The sequence below is a fragment of the Manis javanica genome, chromosome X (genome assembly GCF_040802235.1).
Source record: "Manis javanica isolate MJ-LG chromosome X, MJ_LKY, whole genome shotgun sequence".
NCBI classification, from domain to species: Eukaryota; Metazoa; Chordata; class Mammalia; order Pholidota; family Manidae; genus Manis; species Manis javanica.
In genome coordinates this window covers 15,353,223-15,369,080 of record NC_133174.1, presented here as the reverse complement: position 1 = coordinate 15,369,080, position 15,858 = coordinate 15,353,223, and the positions used below count along the sequence as shown (strand labels likewise).

The 15,858-nt window shown below is 39.8% G+C and overlaps 1 protein-coding gene across 4 annotated transcripts in view; it reads right to left on the bottom strand.

Annotated features, from left to right (window-relative positions):
- Window positions 1–2,955, bottom strand: part of MBTPS2 (membrane bound transcription factor peptidase, site 2) — a 52,776-nt gene extending 49,821 nt beyond the window's left edge. For all 4 annotated transcript variants that reach the window (XR_005061848.2, XR_005061849.2, XR_001852976.3 and 1 more), the window contains exon 1: window positions 1,908–2,955. Coding sequence is in view for 1 of the 4 variants with exons in the window: in XM_017659444.3 (XP_017514933.1) it covers window positions 1,908–1,982 (75 nt within the window). In the remaining 3 variants the exon portion in view is untranslated. The remainder of the gene's footprint in view (window positions 1–1,907) is intronic.
- Window positions 2,956–15,858: the final 12,903 nt, after the last annotated feature.

Here is a 15,858-nt window from a genome sequence, read left to right as displayed (position 1 = left end):
CAATTACAGTAAGTATTTTGTCATATCAATGCCCATCCATTTAAGAAACTTATCTGTCTAGATGGATGTTTTAGCCCTGTCATAGTCATAAAAAATGACCTCAGTCTGAATATAGTTATCCATATGCCTTGGGATCTGTAATGTAATGCAATCTGCTCTCAGTCTTCAGGTGTTTTTTAAACCTGCTTGTTTACCAGGACTTGGAAAAGGAGAATGATACACCACTCTAGCAGATGTCTACTGACGAAATCCTAGAAGAATTGAGGGTGCAACAGCAGACCAAGTTGGAGCATAGAAACTAAAGGTGCAGGCTCTTAAATCCCAAGGTCTCTTCATTTCCCAGGCAGATACTCTGAATGAGAGGAAGGTCTTTTGCTCAAAGAACAGCGCTCTCTTAGCGAGCTCTGGGCTGTTACTGAAATTAAGAGTAACACTGTGATCACCTCACACAGTTGACCAGACTGTTGAGGTTTGAACAGTTCTTTTTATTTTGGATTTTTGTTACATATGCAACATGATGAAATCATGTGGCTTTGCCTCTTCTAACCAACAAAATCACTGTTTAAAGCAGTGGTATGCACTGCTTGTGAGCACTATGTCAAGTATGTGAAGAGAAGCGTCTACAAATCTTGTGAAGATGCAGATGCACATTCTGTATGTCAGGGAGGGGGCCTGAGATTCTACAGTGCTGACGAGCTCCCAGATGATGCAGGTGCTGCTGGGCCTTGAACCTCACGTTGAGTAGCCAGGCTTTCTGGGGATGAATTAATGTAATCCTCTCTACAATCTAAGAAGATCCTTACTATCATTATCCCAATTGTAAAGATGAAGAAATCAAGGCAGCGAGAGTAATCTGCCCAAGGTCACAATGGCTGGGAAGTGTCAAGAGCCCAGCCCTTGCTCTAAGGTCTCCCCTGTATAATCTCACTTTGCAAGTTTAAATGTAACAAAGAAGCATAAGTACCATTTTCATTCTACTGTTAAACCTAAAACACACAATGCTAAAGTATACTATTTAAAATGGTACTCATAATGTTTCATGAAACATTTGAGAATTTATATTTTATTCCACATAATATACAGTTACTCCCATCCCTAACTATTCAATTTCAAAAATGTCGCTTATAGTATGGTGTCAGACAATTGTTCCTAATTTTTGCTACCCTTTCCAAGTAACTAAAGAATGGTCCATGCACCCAGGGTGTGTGTGTGGTGTTGGTGTTTGGTGGGGGTGAGGGTTGGTGTGAAAAAGTGGGCGCAGGGTTCAAATCAGAATTCGTGTAGCAAGAAACTAGTTGTCTAAATCCTTGGACTTGGAATATGGTCCGTAAACTAACAGCATTGGTAACACTTGGGAACTGGTTAGAAACGCAGAAGCTTAGGCGCCGCCACAGACCTGCTGAATCAGAATGTGCATTTTAATAAGAACCCTGGATGATCCTACGCACTTTAAAGTTTGAGATTACAGATCTAAATCGTAACTTGATTTACACTGACTGCAACTCCAGAGTCTATAGACGGTCGTGGCCGTAAAGACAACGAGGGAAAACAACGCTTTTACTCGGCGGACATTTTATTTTCTTCCCTGGTGCACTGCCGCGGGGTCTGGCAGGGTCCCGGTCCTCCCCAGCCCACTACCGGCGTCTCCCGGGCAGGACCCGAAGGCGGCGGCGCTACAGCGCCCCGCAATGCGACTGCGGCAGCTGCGCAGGCCGCCACACCCCTCCCGCGGCCCGCCGGGTTTCATTAACTCCAGGGGGCACGGGCGCCCCACAGAAGGCCACATGTGGTCACCTGCCGCGCAGCTTCCAGCCCGGGAGGCGCGAGGCAGAGGAAGAGAAAAGGCCTCGGGCCTTGCTCCCCGGCCCTGGCACCGCGGGCTGGGGCCTTAGGCCCGAGGCCCTCACCTTCAGCACCAAGTCGGTCAGGTAGACGGCAGTCCAGCCACCCACCACCACCACCACCAGCGACACCGGAATCATGGCAGCAGCGGAGGGCAGGTGAGCCCCGGCGTCCTCCCCGCGAGCCGCGACGAGCCGACCGCGCAGCGCCTACCGCCCCAGCATCCGCGCAGGAACCAAGCTGCCACCAGTTCTTTTCTCGCCGCGGCGTCGTTTCCCTCCGGATCCTTCGGGTGGAGGCACTAGACGGACTTGAGGGCACCGGAAAGGGGCGCGGGGGCTTATTTTGGTGGGACACTCGGGCTCCGCAGTCCAGGCATCTGTTCGGCTGCGGCAGTTGCCGGCCCTCTAGCGATTTCTTAGGCTTTGGCCCTCCCTGCTGTCTGCTTTCCATTCTCTCCCGTTCTAGTCTGGAGTTTGATGTTCCTTTTAATCTGGTGAGGGTTTGGGGTCATCGGAGGTAGTAATCGCCTCTCCCTCCCAGACCCTGTCATAGGTATCCGGATTTAAGTTAATCACGTTTTAAATTATTTTTATCGAAATGTAATTTACACACAGCGAAATTATATTACACTTCAACTGTCCATTTCGATTACTTTTGGTAACTGTATATATCTGTGCGCCCTAATCAAAATAGAGAACATTTTCACTTAAGGAATTTCCTTTGCGTCTCTTCCTAGTCAATCCTCCTTCCCCCACCCTCGTTCTAATTTACTTAAACTTTGTAAAGAGAATAGTGCTATAAGTACTCGTGTCTGGCTTATTTCGCTCAACATAGTATTTTTGAGATTTATTCATGTTGCTTATTAAATTCTTTTCACAGCCTCTTCTATTATAAACTTTGAGATTGATGCTATGTTAAAAAAAATTAGAGCTTTGAATGACTGCACATATTTTCATGTTGATGTACATGCAATTATATATTGACCACAGGTTTCCCAAATTTGACTGTACATTAGGATCACCAGGGGGCTTTTAAAATTCCTGATGCCGATTCTGTAGCCTAAACCAATTGAATCAGAATCTCAGAGTGGGACCCAAGCATCAGTATATTTTAAGCTCCTTAGGTCATTCCACTGTGCAGCCAGGATTGAGTCACTGAACTACACGATCTCGAACATGAAGGAAAACTAGTATTTATGGAGTGTTTTTCTGCATTCTCTCAATGTTCATGTCTTTGTAAGTTTGTTTTAACTTCTCTGGGAAAGCATCATTAGCAGTAATAGTAGTAAAATATTAAGAACATAATACTAAATATTTAAATACTATCTTAACAATAAGTGTCCCATAAAAAAATGCACCATCGAGCCCCTCCAAAGTTAAAATATAGTATGATGCTAAAACCTCTATCATACATACTGCTAATTTACCTCACTCTCCATACTTTTCTTAAAGTTCTAATAATTTAGTGCCATACCTCTCTAGAAACCTTATGACTCAGTTTTACATCTTGTAGATATGTATGTTTATGGGTTATAAAATATTTCAACTTATTTTGGACATAACTGAGTGTAAACTATAAAAGTTTATATTCAAGCACCTTGTGACTCCACAGTTTTCCATGTGTTTCAGTCAGTGCAGTTTTAGGTTTTAATAATTTCAAACATATAAATGCTACAAACTTGCAAAACCATCATTTGAAAACTTACTGAAATTTATCTTACACTTATTTCATCTTGTGTATTTTGAATAATTTTAAATTTCCAATTTTTTAGTCCCACTAACTGAAGATGGCAAACATGACTACAACAAAAAACTGAAATACATTTACTGTTCAAAAGTTCCCAAGACCTAATAAGCATGAAAGAAATTTAAATAATTAAACTTTCAAATGATGTTTTGTGGAAGTTCATAGAATTTACAGTTCTGAAGTTTTTTAAAGTTTAAAACCATACTAAGACTATTGGTACATTAATTTTGTATTTGAACTGACCTGTGTTCTTACAAAATGACTAGTTTTTAAGACTGTTTTTCCCTAAGAGGAGAATATGAACTTGAGAATTGAAATGTCTTCTCTTTTGTTAGCCTGAAGCATTGTGTGGACCAGTTGCTGGGACAAGTACCAGCTACTTTGTGGCTATCTTATTACCCAATATATGTAGGAAATGAGTTGATTGTGTTTTTTGTTCCCATCCTAAAAATTTACTTATTCAACTGACTTGGTGTTCTCATCAGGGACCCAGCAGTCAAAATAAAACCCTGAATTGAATCCTGCTGGTTTTTGGAATTGATCAATAGTGGAAGCCAGCCAGTGGCAGCAGAAGAGATAAGATAGAGGATGAAAGATGGCAGCAAAAAACACCTGAATTCCAGAAGATCAAGGTATTCTTCCTTTTAATAAATTTGTGACCCAATTTATAAATTATTTCAGGTTTCTGTAAACTAACTTTTACAGAAAGAACTCACAGTCAAACTTTTATTCACATTGTTTTAATTTAGCATTTTTTAGAAGGGCATCAAATATATATATTTGGCTAAGTGCAAAATACCTACATATTAAAAATCAATTATTTGGCTGAAGCAGAATATCACCATCATATAATAAACTTCTGAGATAGCAGAAGCAACATGAAAATTAGATATTAATTTAAAAATACTGTTCCGAATTTATCATTAAAATACTAGTATTCGGATTTTTTAAGTTTGATATTCTTTTCGTCAGTATTTCTTATCAGTGTAAGCTGATAGTTTGCTTCTGGGGTCATTATATTCTACATTTAAGACACTACATTAAACCAGTCTGGATAAACTAGGATATGCTTGTGTAACTAAGTCTAAAATCCCAGGGGCTTAAGACAACAAATAATTATTTTTTGTCTATGTACATATCCATCATGGGCTGGCAATGTCGATGGAGACTCTACCATTTTATCATGCCCACATCTCAAAATGAGGCCCAGGGTTCACTGCAGGAGAGAAAGAGAGGAGTAGAGTATCTACCATTGGCAGTGAAATGCTATAGCCTAGATATGCATATGTTACTTCAACTCAAGTATCATTGGACAAAAGTAGTGGCATAGCTGTGCTTAACCTAAAGGGTAAAGGAAGTGTAATGCACTGTGTACCTAGAAGTAGAGAAGAATGTACCTGGAAATAAAGAGTAGTATTATCTACCAATAAATAGATGTTCCCTTTTACCTATGGAGGGTAGAATAGCAGATAATGCTTGATTAGTGCTGCCATTATGTGGTACTGCTAGTACTGATGCTGCCACACAGTTACCAGGCTTTCCCTTCACTTAAATAGGAACCAGCCAAGGTACAGAATCATCTCCATGTTAAATCCTAGTTTAGGTGTGGTTGCTGCTGCTGATGCAGTCTGATTGAAGCAGTTCCACAAATGGATCTTTTCCAAAAGTATTGTCCTCGCTTGTCTCTTTTATTCCTAATAGATTTTCCTTTGCCTGAAGTTGCTGCTTTATAGTCACATGAATAAAATCTGTCCTTAAACTTTGGTTCTAAAAATGTGGCAATGGAGCACTACAATTAGTTTCCAAGAAACCAATCATCTAGGTTTCTCCATCCCCATTTCAGTTTCATTTCATATACACCAGTGTTGCATGTTCCTGGATGCATAAGAAAATCTTTTCTGCAGGTATTATGTAAGAAATGCTTGCACTCTGAAAGCATCAGTTTGGTTACTTCTTCCTCAGGTTCCAGCAAGCAGCACTTCCTCTGCAAGCAGTTTTAGCAAGTTAACATATATTGTTTACATCTAAAAAGAATATTATTTTGATTTTGTTCAAGATGGCTTTTAAACGTGTAGTAGCTGCCATTCCATCTTGTTTAAATATCTTATTCAATATGTGATGAGGCAATTGCAAAATCCTTGGCCATCATGTACTTTGTCTTTGAAGTCTGATGAGGTAGCCCACAATTCTACTTATAGCCAGGTATAATTGCTTTCTGATTACAGTACTGAAGGGTGTAGAAACAAAACATTGTATGCTTATGATTCCTGAGTCACTCTTAGCCTTTACCATGTTTGTTCTATTATCAGTGACATGGTTCAAACTGATTTTCTATCCTATAATAGTTCTTCAATAAGAAAGTGTTATGTTGATAGCTGTGTAAGACCTCAACAATCTCTCAACAATTGAACAGAAGCTGAGTTGAATTTGTTATTAATCTACCATACTATCAGATTTAAAGAAAACTTGTATTTCTTTCTGCATATGCAAATATCTGACATCCAAGATAAAGTAGCACATTTAACAATATCATAGCCTTTCCGTACAAAGCAGAAAACAATTCAAGAAGTGTTTTGATAACATTTTCTGTGTTCTAAGAAAACTGAACTAGGGTTTACAGCTTCAGCAAATATGAAAAACCCTTCATCTTCAACTACTAAAAATATTGTTCATGGCCTATAGCAGGAGTTGTCAAATTATGGCTGGAGGGTTAGATCCAAACCTCGGCCTGTTTTGTAAATGAAGTCTTACTGGAACCGAGCCACAATCCTTTGTTTGCGTATTATCTGTGGCAAGTGTGTATAACAGAGTTGAGTAGTTGTGACGGACCTGATGGCTGGCAAAGCCAAAAATATTAACTGTCTTGTTACAGGTTGAGTTTGCTCTCTGTTCCTGTCCCCGCCACAACAAAGAATTTAAAGGCAGAGACACAGTAGCAAAGCAGAGTGAAAGTTTTATTTGAACACACTCCAAGGGAGGAGGGTGCCAGAGACAAGGAGGACAAACGCCCAGAACTTTTACTATGGGAAGGTCTATTTTCTGTGACTTAGCTGGGAGGTAGTTCCTTTGATTGACAGGGTGGGGTCATTGGATGGAGAGCTCTAGTTAGACACTCATTCCTCTTGATGCACAAGTCTCTTCCCAAAATGCACACAGAAAAGCCCATGGAGGGTGGGGGGAGCAAAACTGCAATTTTATTTTAATGAAATTATGAGGAGGTGTAGTTTGGGAGGTTCTTTGTTTTGTTTGATTACACCCCCATTGGGATCAGGTTGGGACAGGTTGGCCTGGTGCCAACAGGCAAAGACGTTATCTCCCTGCAAAGACTTTGTTGTCTTCAAGTGGGCCCCCCTACCTGGGCAGAGTTTGGGTAGTTTTTTTCCTTGAACCTGTTAGGGGGCAGTTGTTTATTTTCCTTGGTTCTTGTCCCAGCTGCAACAAAGAATTGAAGGACAGAGTCACAGTAGTCAAGCAGGGTAAAAGTTTTATTTAAAGTTACACACTTAAAGAGAAAGTGCAGGCATCCTCAGGAGAGGTGCCCTGAAAGGTTGAGAAAAAGTGCGAGTAACCTCAGAGAAGAGGCACACTGAAAGACTGGGGGTTCCCCCTTATAAGGATTTTTCAGGAATGTGACAAAGTGCTAGGGGGTGTAGACTTGTCAAGTGGTCTCAAGATGTTTATCTTTGGTGTGAGACATTGCATCTCTTCTACTTTCAGTCCTCTAGGTAATTCTGCAAAATTAACTTAACACAAGAAATTTACTGATCCAGTTCCTCCCCAGGAGAGCAGCTTCCCTCTGGGAACAAATCAATCAAGACTGCCTGCCCTGCCCCTAAGGTGGGCTGAGTTATTGTCTGTTTGCTAAAGAATATGTTAAGAATCTTACTTCTTAACTTCCTGGCTTTTAAAATGCAATCTTAGCTTTAAGATGGAATCTTTCCTGTTCTTACTATGCTGTTTATATATGGGCTTGTTTGCTGAATTAATTGTGATGCTTGTCTCCTGCCCAGGTTGCAAATTACTTGATCAGGGGCTGGAGGAGGAAAAAAAATAGCACATAGGTTGTTAAAGAATAAGCTGGGCCTTTTAGTAGGCTATAGTAAATCTTATAATGCTGTGATCTAATTGACATAATAAAGACATGGGCTGTGCTCAGATACTCTTCTTTATCTGGGAAATATTTGGACATTCCAAGTTACTCCTGGCCTTTGGAACTTCAACTGATTAACTCATTAACTCTGTGAGTCTTTTCTGGCTCTCTAGTTTTATCTGGTTAACTCTTTGAGTCCCCTCTAGTGAGCTCTACTGACCTTATTCTCATTCCACCCCGCTCATATCTATTTTCTTGCCTAACAGGGGAAGGGGTCACTCTCTCAGGAATGATTTGGCTACTGGGGCCAGATGGTTGGAGGAAGTGCTATCACTAAAGGCTTGGGGCCAGAAGAAAAAGGAAGAGAACAAAAAGCTGAGAGGAAGAAGCGCTATTAAATTCTTCCTACCTTATGATCACCTACCAGTGACTCTGATTGGTAGACTCCAGCAGGAAGCCAACTCCTAAAGGGGCCTGGGAAAGCACTTTGGAGACACCCAAACCCAGTGCTGCGTTGTAGGGAATAGAAAGACGAGTGGGGAGCTCAAAGCTAGGTGCCAGCACAGTTCAGCTTCTTGAATTTTAGGATTTGTCATTTTCATCAAATGCAGCAAATTCTCAGCCATTCTGTTTTTGAATGTTCTCTCTCCTCACTCTTCTCATTTTGAAAGTCCAATGAGATGTATCAGCTTCTCTACTGTAACTCCAGGGAGAAAATATTTTCCCAGCCCTGGGAAAAACAACTTTGAAACTGAAATCAGTCAAAGGGAGAAATAAAGTGGGAGAAATCCATCTATTGCTTACAAGCAATTGTCCACTTATGCTCGCCCATGTCTCTCGCAACCTGGCTGCAAAAAGGGACTCCACCCAACCTCTCTGGTCCAGATATGCCCTCCTCCCCCTTGTAATTACTTATTTATAGGGAGATGGACTTCTTCTCTCCACCCCTTGGGAACACCTATTGATAGGGAGCTGCACTAAGGCCAGGCGAGAGATTCTAGAAATACTGCAATTTTACTCATATCTACCCTCCAGGTCTATTTCTCCCTCTTTAATATTTTGCATGTCTTTACCTTGCTGCATTCTGGGTAATTTCTTGAAATCCATCTTTGACTTAATTATTTCTCACTTCGTCTGTCTCAAATCTGTTTTGACCAGTCTAGAGATTTTCTAATTTCAATTATTTTTCATTTCTAGGAATTATATTTGTTTTTGTTTCAAATCTGATTCACTGTTTTACTTTGTCTTGTTCCTTAGTCACATTTTCAGTCCTACACGTTAAACCGGCTTATTATATATTATATATGATCATTTCAATATTTGCAGCATATGCAGGTCTGATCTTTGTTTCTGCTAATTATTGCTTATATGGTGACTTGTTTTTTTATTTTTTATTGCAAACTCTCCTGTTTCTTGGAACTCTTATCTGGTGGAAGTATTTAATGCCTGAACTTAAGGTAAATTCCTCCAGGGAAGGTTGACATTTACTTTTGCCAAGTATCTAAGGGCCTCATTAATCTGGGGGTCACATAACTCTAAGTCATTAATGTAGGGTTTTTATTTTAGGCCACAGTTTTAGGCTCTAGAATTAGAAGTGTGGTGTCCAGTTGAGTTGGGCTCCTTGCCTCTTGGCAATCACACTGTGTGTAATCCCCTCCTTTTGTATGGGTTGGACCTAGTAACATGCCAACAAATAGAATAAAGCACAAATGATGATGGGATGTCACTTCCATGGTGGGTTATAAAAGCCTGTGACATCTTTCTTCCAATGGCCTGAAAAAACTAAGTCCTATTCACGGTTGCATGAGCGAGCTGGGAAGCAGATCCTTTCCCAGTTGACTCTTGAACTGACTGCCACCCAGCTGATACTTGTGCCACCTTGTGAGAGAGCCTGAGCTAGAGAGCCCAGCTAAGCTGTACCCAGATTTCTGAACCACAGAAATGGTGAGATCATAAATACTGTGTCAAGCACTACATTTTGGGGTGACTTGTTATTCAGTAGCAGATAACTAACACACAGGTCACAAGCAGTAACAGTACCATGCTACTCTGTACTGATTAAGCCAAATCTGTGTTTCTATTTCCTGTTATGCCACCTTTCTTTAGAAGGATACTGGAACAAACTGGAAAGTACCCAAAGGAAGATAGTTGGGGGGTGAGCAGTGTGGAAAATAGGTTATATGAAAAACAGGCAAATGAATTGGGTGTGTTCTGCTTGACAAATCGATCTATGGTGATTTTTCAAATTTTAAAAAAGATGGTGGCAAAGAAACCTGATCTAGGAGCAATAGGAATTGCCAAGGCACATAGGCTTCAGACATCCTGGAGGCCAGTTTGTAATCAGCAAATTTCATGGGAGCCTTTTATTCTTTTCCATCTGTAGCAAAGGCCAAGAGAGGCAAGTTTCTTTGAAGTCACACCCTGGGGATGGTTGGGCTGTTCTAGTTCCTTCACTGAAGGTCCAGTTTCCAAATCTCTGGGCATTAACTCCTGCCCCTACTGAAGGCCCATTAAAGCAGCTAGGGTTAGCAGAAGAATCAGGGCAGCCACCTGCTTTAGAGCTCATTTACTTCTCTAGATTTGTGTTTTGTCATTCTGCGTTTTTTTAAACCTCTGTGGATTTCCCATACTTTTCACTACCTCAACTATGCATTTATGAAATATTTATATTTATCCAATATTTTATATATTTTCATCTTTAGGAAGGTTTTTTTCAGGATAGGTAATATGCCATATATCTGGAAATGGAAGTCCTTATGGACCTGTTTTTTGACAAATTGTGGTAAAGATACATAACATAAAAATTACCATTTTAGCCATTTTAAAGTGAACAGTTTAGTGGTATTAAATACATTCACAATGGTATGGAACCATCAGCACTATCTATTTCCAGAACTTTTTCATCATCCCAAACAGAAACTCTGAACCCATTAAATAATAATTTACTGTTCTCCCCTGCCCCCAGCCCCTGCTAACCTACTATGGGCCTGTTCTAAAGGGATAAGTTACTGCAGATCTTTGAGAATATATCTACCGAACCCCAGATATTCTCAGACCCCAGGTTAAGAAAAAAATGGGCAAAGGCTATGAATTTAATATTGGAGACTTTCACCAGGGAAGTGCTACTGATTACCTTTTGGGCTCTACCCTCGACCAGCTCCTTTTAAAGGTGACATATGCTGCCAATATTTATATTTTATGGAATTGAAATTTGGCTTTCCCGCCATTCTCCACAAGCCATGCTGCTTCTCCATTTTACCTTTACTATCTTCAGCAAAAAAACCCCACATTGAATGTAATTCCTGGTATAGGCTGGTAGACATTGCTAAGAAGAGCAAGGGAACAGCTCACTGCGTTTTAAGTGAGGAGTCAGTTGTTTGCCCTGGTATCTACTGTCATTAAACCATGATTACTCAGTGGCATCTTTTCCCTGGGAAAGTTCAATTAACTTCATAACTGAGGGTATGTGAGAGGCAAGATACATTACTGGTTGCACATTCTCGACTTCTCTCCTCATAACTGTCTAGTAAAGGGAATTTTGTCTTTGCGATCCTATTCAAGATTTTCTGGGATGTGGGACTGGGAGAATGAGATGGATTTAGAAAGAGATGGACCTGAAGTGGTGGGCAAGAGGAAACGATATGGTGAACAGTCAAGTTGAACCTGGACTTACAGTTGAAAGAAGGGAGAGAGAAAAGAAAAACTACCTGCCAGATGTCAGAGAGAATTTGGGGTTTGGTCAGTGAGAGGCACTGTGGCAGCTGAGTGTGAGGGAATCAGGAGGAGAGGAGAGCTGACTTCAGGGCTGTTGCTGTGATTATGATTGAGATTCTCCTTGAATATTCATTGATTTCACTTATTTTCTTTTATTTTGAGATGTTACTCACGTACAGTCAAGCACACAAATCTCAAGATCAAACCTGATGAATTTTTACATAATCCTGCACCTGTATAACCACTGCCTAGATCAAGATATAGATCATCCCAGCACCCCAGGTCTTCCTAATCCCTTCCCAGTCCACAACCCCAGGACTAATCATTTTTCTAGTTTCTATCCCCACAGATTTGTTTTTGTCTGTTTCCTTAACTTCCTAAAAATGGAATCATATGGTATATACTCTTATGTGTCCACCTTCTTTCACTCTGTAAGATTGATTACATCTGTAAGATTGATCACTATTGTTGCAGGTAGCAAAAGCAGGTTTGTTTTTTTGAAAGACTGTGGTATTTCAGAAATTATTTATGTGTTCTGTAATTGACACACATTTGGATATTTCCAGTATTTGGCTATTATGAATAACGATGCAGTGAATATTCTTGTATATATGTGGTGGTAGACATAATCACTCATTTATGTTGGGTATTTGTCCAGGTGTGGAATTACTGGGTTATAGAGTGGACATATCTGTATCTTTAGTATTTGATGTCAAATAGTCTTCCAAAGCAGAAGTACCAATGTACATTCCCACCAACAATACAAGAGAGTTTCGGTTGCTCCATATCTTTGCTTGGACTTGACATTTTTAAAATTGAATTTTTTTTCCCACATAGGTAAGAATCTCATGAACATCAGCATGAGAAATTTCTTTATAGATATGTCTCCCCAGGCAAGGGAAACAAAAGCAAAAATAAACAAGTGGGACTACATCAAACTAAAAAGCTTCAGCAGAGCAAAGGAAACCCTTAACAAAACAAAAAGGCAACCTACTGTATAGAAGAATATATTTGCAAGTGATAAAACTGACAAGGGGATAATATCCAAAATATGTGAAAAACCTCATACAACTTAACACCAAAAAAACCAATCCAATTAAAAAATGGGCAAAGGACCCAAACAGACATTTTTTCTAAGGAACACATGCAGATGGCTAGCAGATACATGCAAAGATGCTCAACATCACTAATCATTAGGGAAATTCAAATCATTAGGGAACTACAATGAGATATCACCCCACACCAGTCAAAACTGCCACTATTCAAAAGACAAGAAATAACAAGTGTTGGCAAGGATGTGGAGAAGCGGGAACCCTCCTACACTGTTGGTAGGAATGTAAATTGGTCCAACCACTATGGAAAACAATATGGAGGTTTGTCAGAAAACCAAAAACAGAAATACCATACAACCCAGCAATTCCACTTCTGGGGATTCAGCTGAAGAAAACAAAATCACAATTTGAAAAGATGTGTGCACACTTGTGTTCAGTGCTACATTATTTACAATAGCCAAGATATGGAAGAAGTCCAAGTGCCCATTGATAGATGAATGGATAAAGAAGATGTAGTCATATACACAATGGAATATTATTCAGCCATAAAAAAGCAAACAAATCTTACCATTTGCAACAACATGGATGGAGCTAGAGGATATTATGCTTAGTGAAATAAGCCAGGTGGGGAAAGATAAGTACCAAATGATTTCACTCATTTGTGGAGTATAACGACAAAGCAAAACTGAAGGAACAAAACAGCAGCAGACTTCACAGACTCCAAGAAGGGACTAATGGTTTCCAAAGGGGAGGGGCTGGGGAGGGTGGGTGGGGAGGGAAGGAGAGGGGTACTAAGGGGCACATAATTCCCAATCACAATATAGGTAGGTCATAGGGAAGGCAGTATAGCACAGAGAAGACAGGTAATGACTCTATAGCATCTCACTACGCTGATGGACAGTGGTTGCAGTAGGGTGGGGGGGATTGACAATATGGGTGAATGTTGAAACCACAATGTTGCTCATGTGAAGGCTTCATAAGATTGTTTATCAATGATACCTTAATTTTAAAAAAAGACAGAGAAAAGTGCCTCTTGAAAGACAGATGGTTCAGTAGATAGACACTGGCTAATGGTGGCAAAGCTGTTCGAAGACTGGATGAATGCATCTCTGTTAGGCCAGTCATTAAACTTGGGTGTGCATCAGAATCCCTTGGAGGGCTTAGTAAAGTGTGGCTTGCCAGTCCCACCCTCAGACCTTGAGTCAGCAGGTCCGGGGTGAAGGAAGGAGGAAGAATCTGCATTTTGAACCAGCTCCCAAGTGATGCCCACACTGCTCATAGCCAGACCACAGTGCGCCTTGTGAGCCACTGAGTGAAATAAGCCAGGTGGGGAAAGGTAAGTACCAAACGATTTCACTCATTTGTGGAGTATATATTTGTGGACCCTTATCGCAGGGTCCCAGTAAGAGGCAGTGGAGGTGAGAGGTAGTTGGGTTTGGGATATATGTGGGGGGGTTAAGCCAATAAAACTTGATATTAAACATTGTGATCCTAGAATGTTCCTTAAGTAGGTTTCTTGTTCGTATGTTTTTGCTTTTTACTTTTTAAAATTTAAGAGCCAATGTAGTTTTGGTGTTAAATATTTGAATCTAGATGGCCTAGGCTCAAATTGAAATTATACTACCTGTCAATTGTACAGTCTTGCAAATTACTTCATTTTTACATTGTAAAATGTGGATAGTATGAGGAGAGGATTCTTGCAAGGAATAAATGAGATATTGCATATAAAACACTTATGGTATATGGAATATGGATTTTTGATTGGTTCAATTTAACACACTGTTAGCTATGATAAAGCAGATTGTCAAAATAGAATAACTAAGAATAAAACTCTGCATTTATTTCCTAATATATTTGGTCACTAAGAAAATTGGCAGAAAGCTAAATTTTTTTTCACCTTTTTTGATCTTTAATAAAGTTTTTATTTTAGAACATTTTAAGGTTTATAAAACAATTATGAATATAGCACATGAAACTCTCATACATCCCACACCTGGTTTCCCCTATTATCAACATCTTACATTCGTTACATGTGTACATAGTATATTTCTTATATTAGTGAACAATATTGATACAGTATTATTAAGTTAAGTCCATACGTTATTCAGATTGCCTTAGTTTTTACTTTCAGTCCTTTTTGGTTCCAGGATACCATTCAGGACACAATATTACATTTAGTCATTATGTCTCCATAGGCTCTTCTTGGCTGGGACAGTTTTTCAGACTTCCCTTTTTTTATATATATATATAATTTTTATCAAGATATTATTGATATACACTCTTATGAAGCTTTCACATGAAAAACAATGCAGTTACTACATTCACCCATATTATTGTGTCCCACCCCCATACCCCATTGCAGTCACTGTCCATCAGAGTAGTAAGATGCCACAGAGTCCCTACTTGTCTTCTCTGTGCTACACTGTCTTCACCATGATTCCCCCCACACCATATGTACTAATCATAATACCCCTCAATCCCCTTCTCTCTCCCTCCCACCCACTCTACCCCACCCCTCTCCTTTGGTAACTGCTAGTCCCTTCTTGGAGTTTGTTAGTCTGCTGATGTTTTGGTCCTTCAGTTTTGCTTTGTCGTTATACTCCACAAATGAGTGAAATCATTTGGTACTTATCTTTCCCCACCTGGCTTATTTCACTGAGCATAATACTCTCTAGCTTAATCCATGTTGTTGCAAATGGTAGGATTTGTTTTCTTTTTTATGGCTGAATATTAGTCCATTGTGTATATGACCACATCTACTTTATCCATTCATCTACTGATGGACACTTAGCTTGGTTCCATTTCTTGCTATTGTAAATAGTGCTTCAATAAACATAGGGATGCATATGTCTTTTTGAATCTGAGAACTTGTATTCTTTGGGTAAATTCCTAGAAGTGGAATTCCCGGATCAAATGGTATTTCTATTTTTAGTTTTTTGCAAAACCTCCATACTGCTTTCCACAATGGTTGACCTACTTTACCTTCACATCAGCAGTGTAGGAGGGTTCCTCTTTCTATGCAACCTCACCAGCATTTGTTGTTGTTTGTCTTTTGGAAGTTGGCCATCCTAACTGGTGTGAGGTGATATTTCATTGTGGTTTTAATTTGTATTTCTCTGATGATTAGTGATGTGGAGTATCTTTTCATGTGCCTGTTGGCCATCTGCATTTCTTCTTTGGAGAACTGTCTGTTCAGATCCTCTGCCCATTTTTTAATTGGGTTATTTGCTTTTTGTTTGTTGAGACACATGAGCTCTTTATATATTTTGGATGTCAACCCCTTTTTGGATATGTCATTTATTAATATATTCTCCCATACTGTAGGGTGCCTTTTTGTTCTATTGATGGTGTCCTTTGCTTTTCAGAAGCTTTTTAGTTTGATATAGTCCCACTTGTTCATTTTTGCTTTTG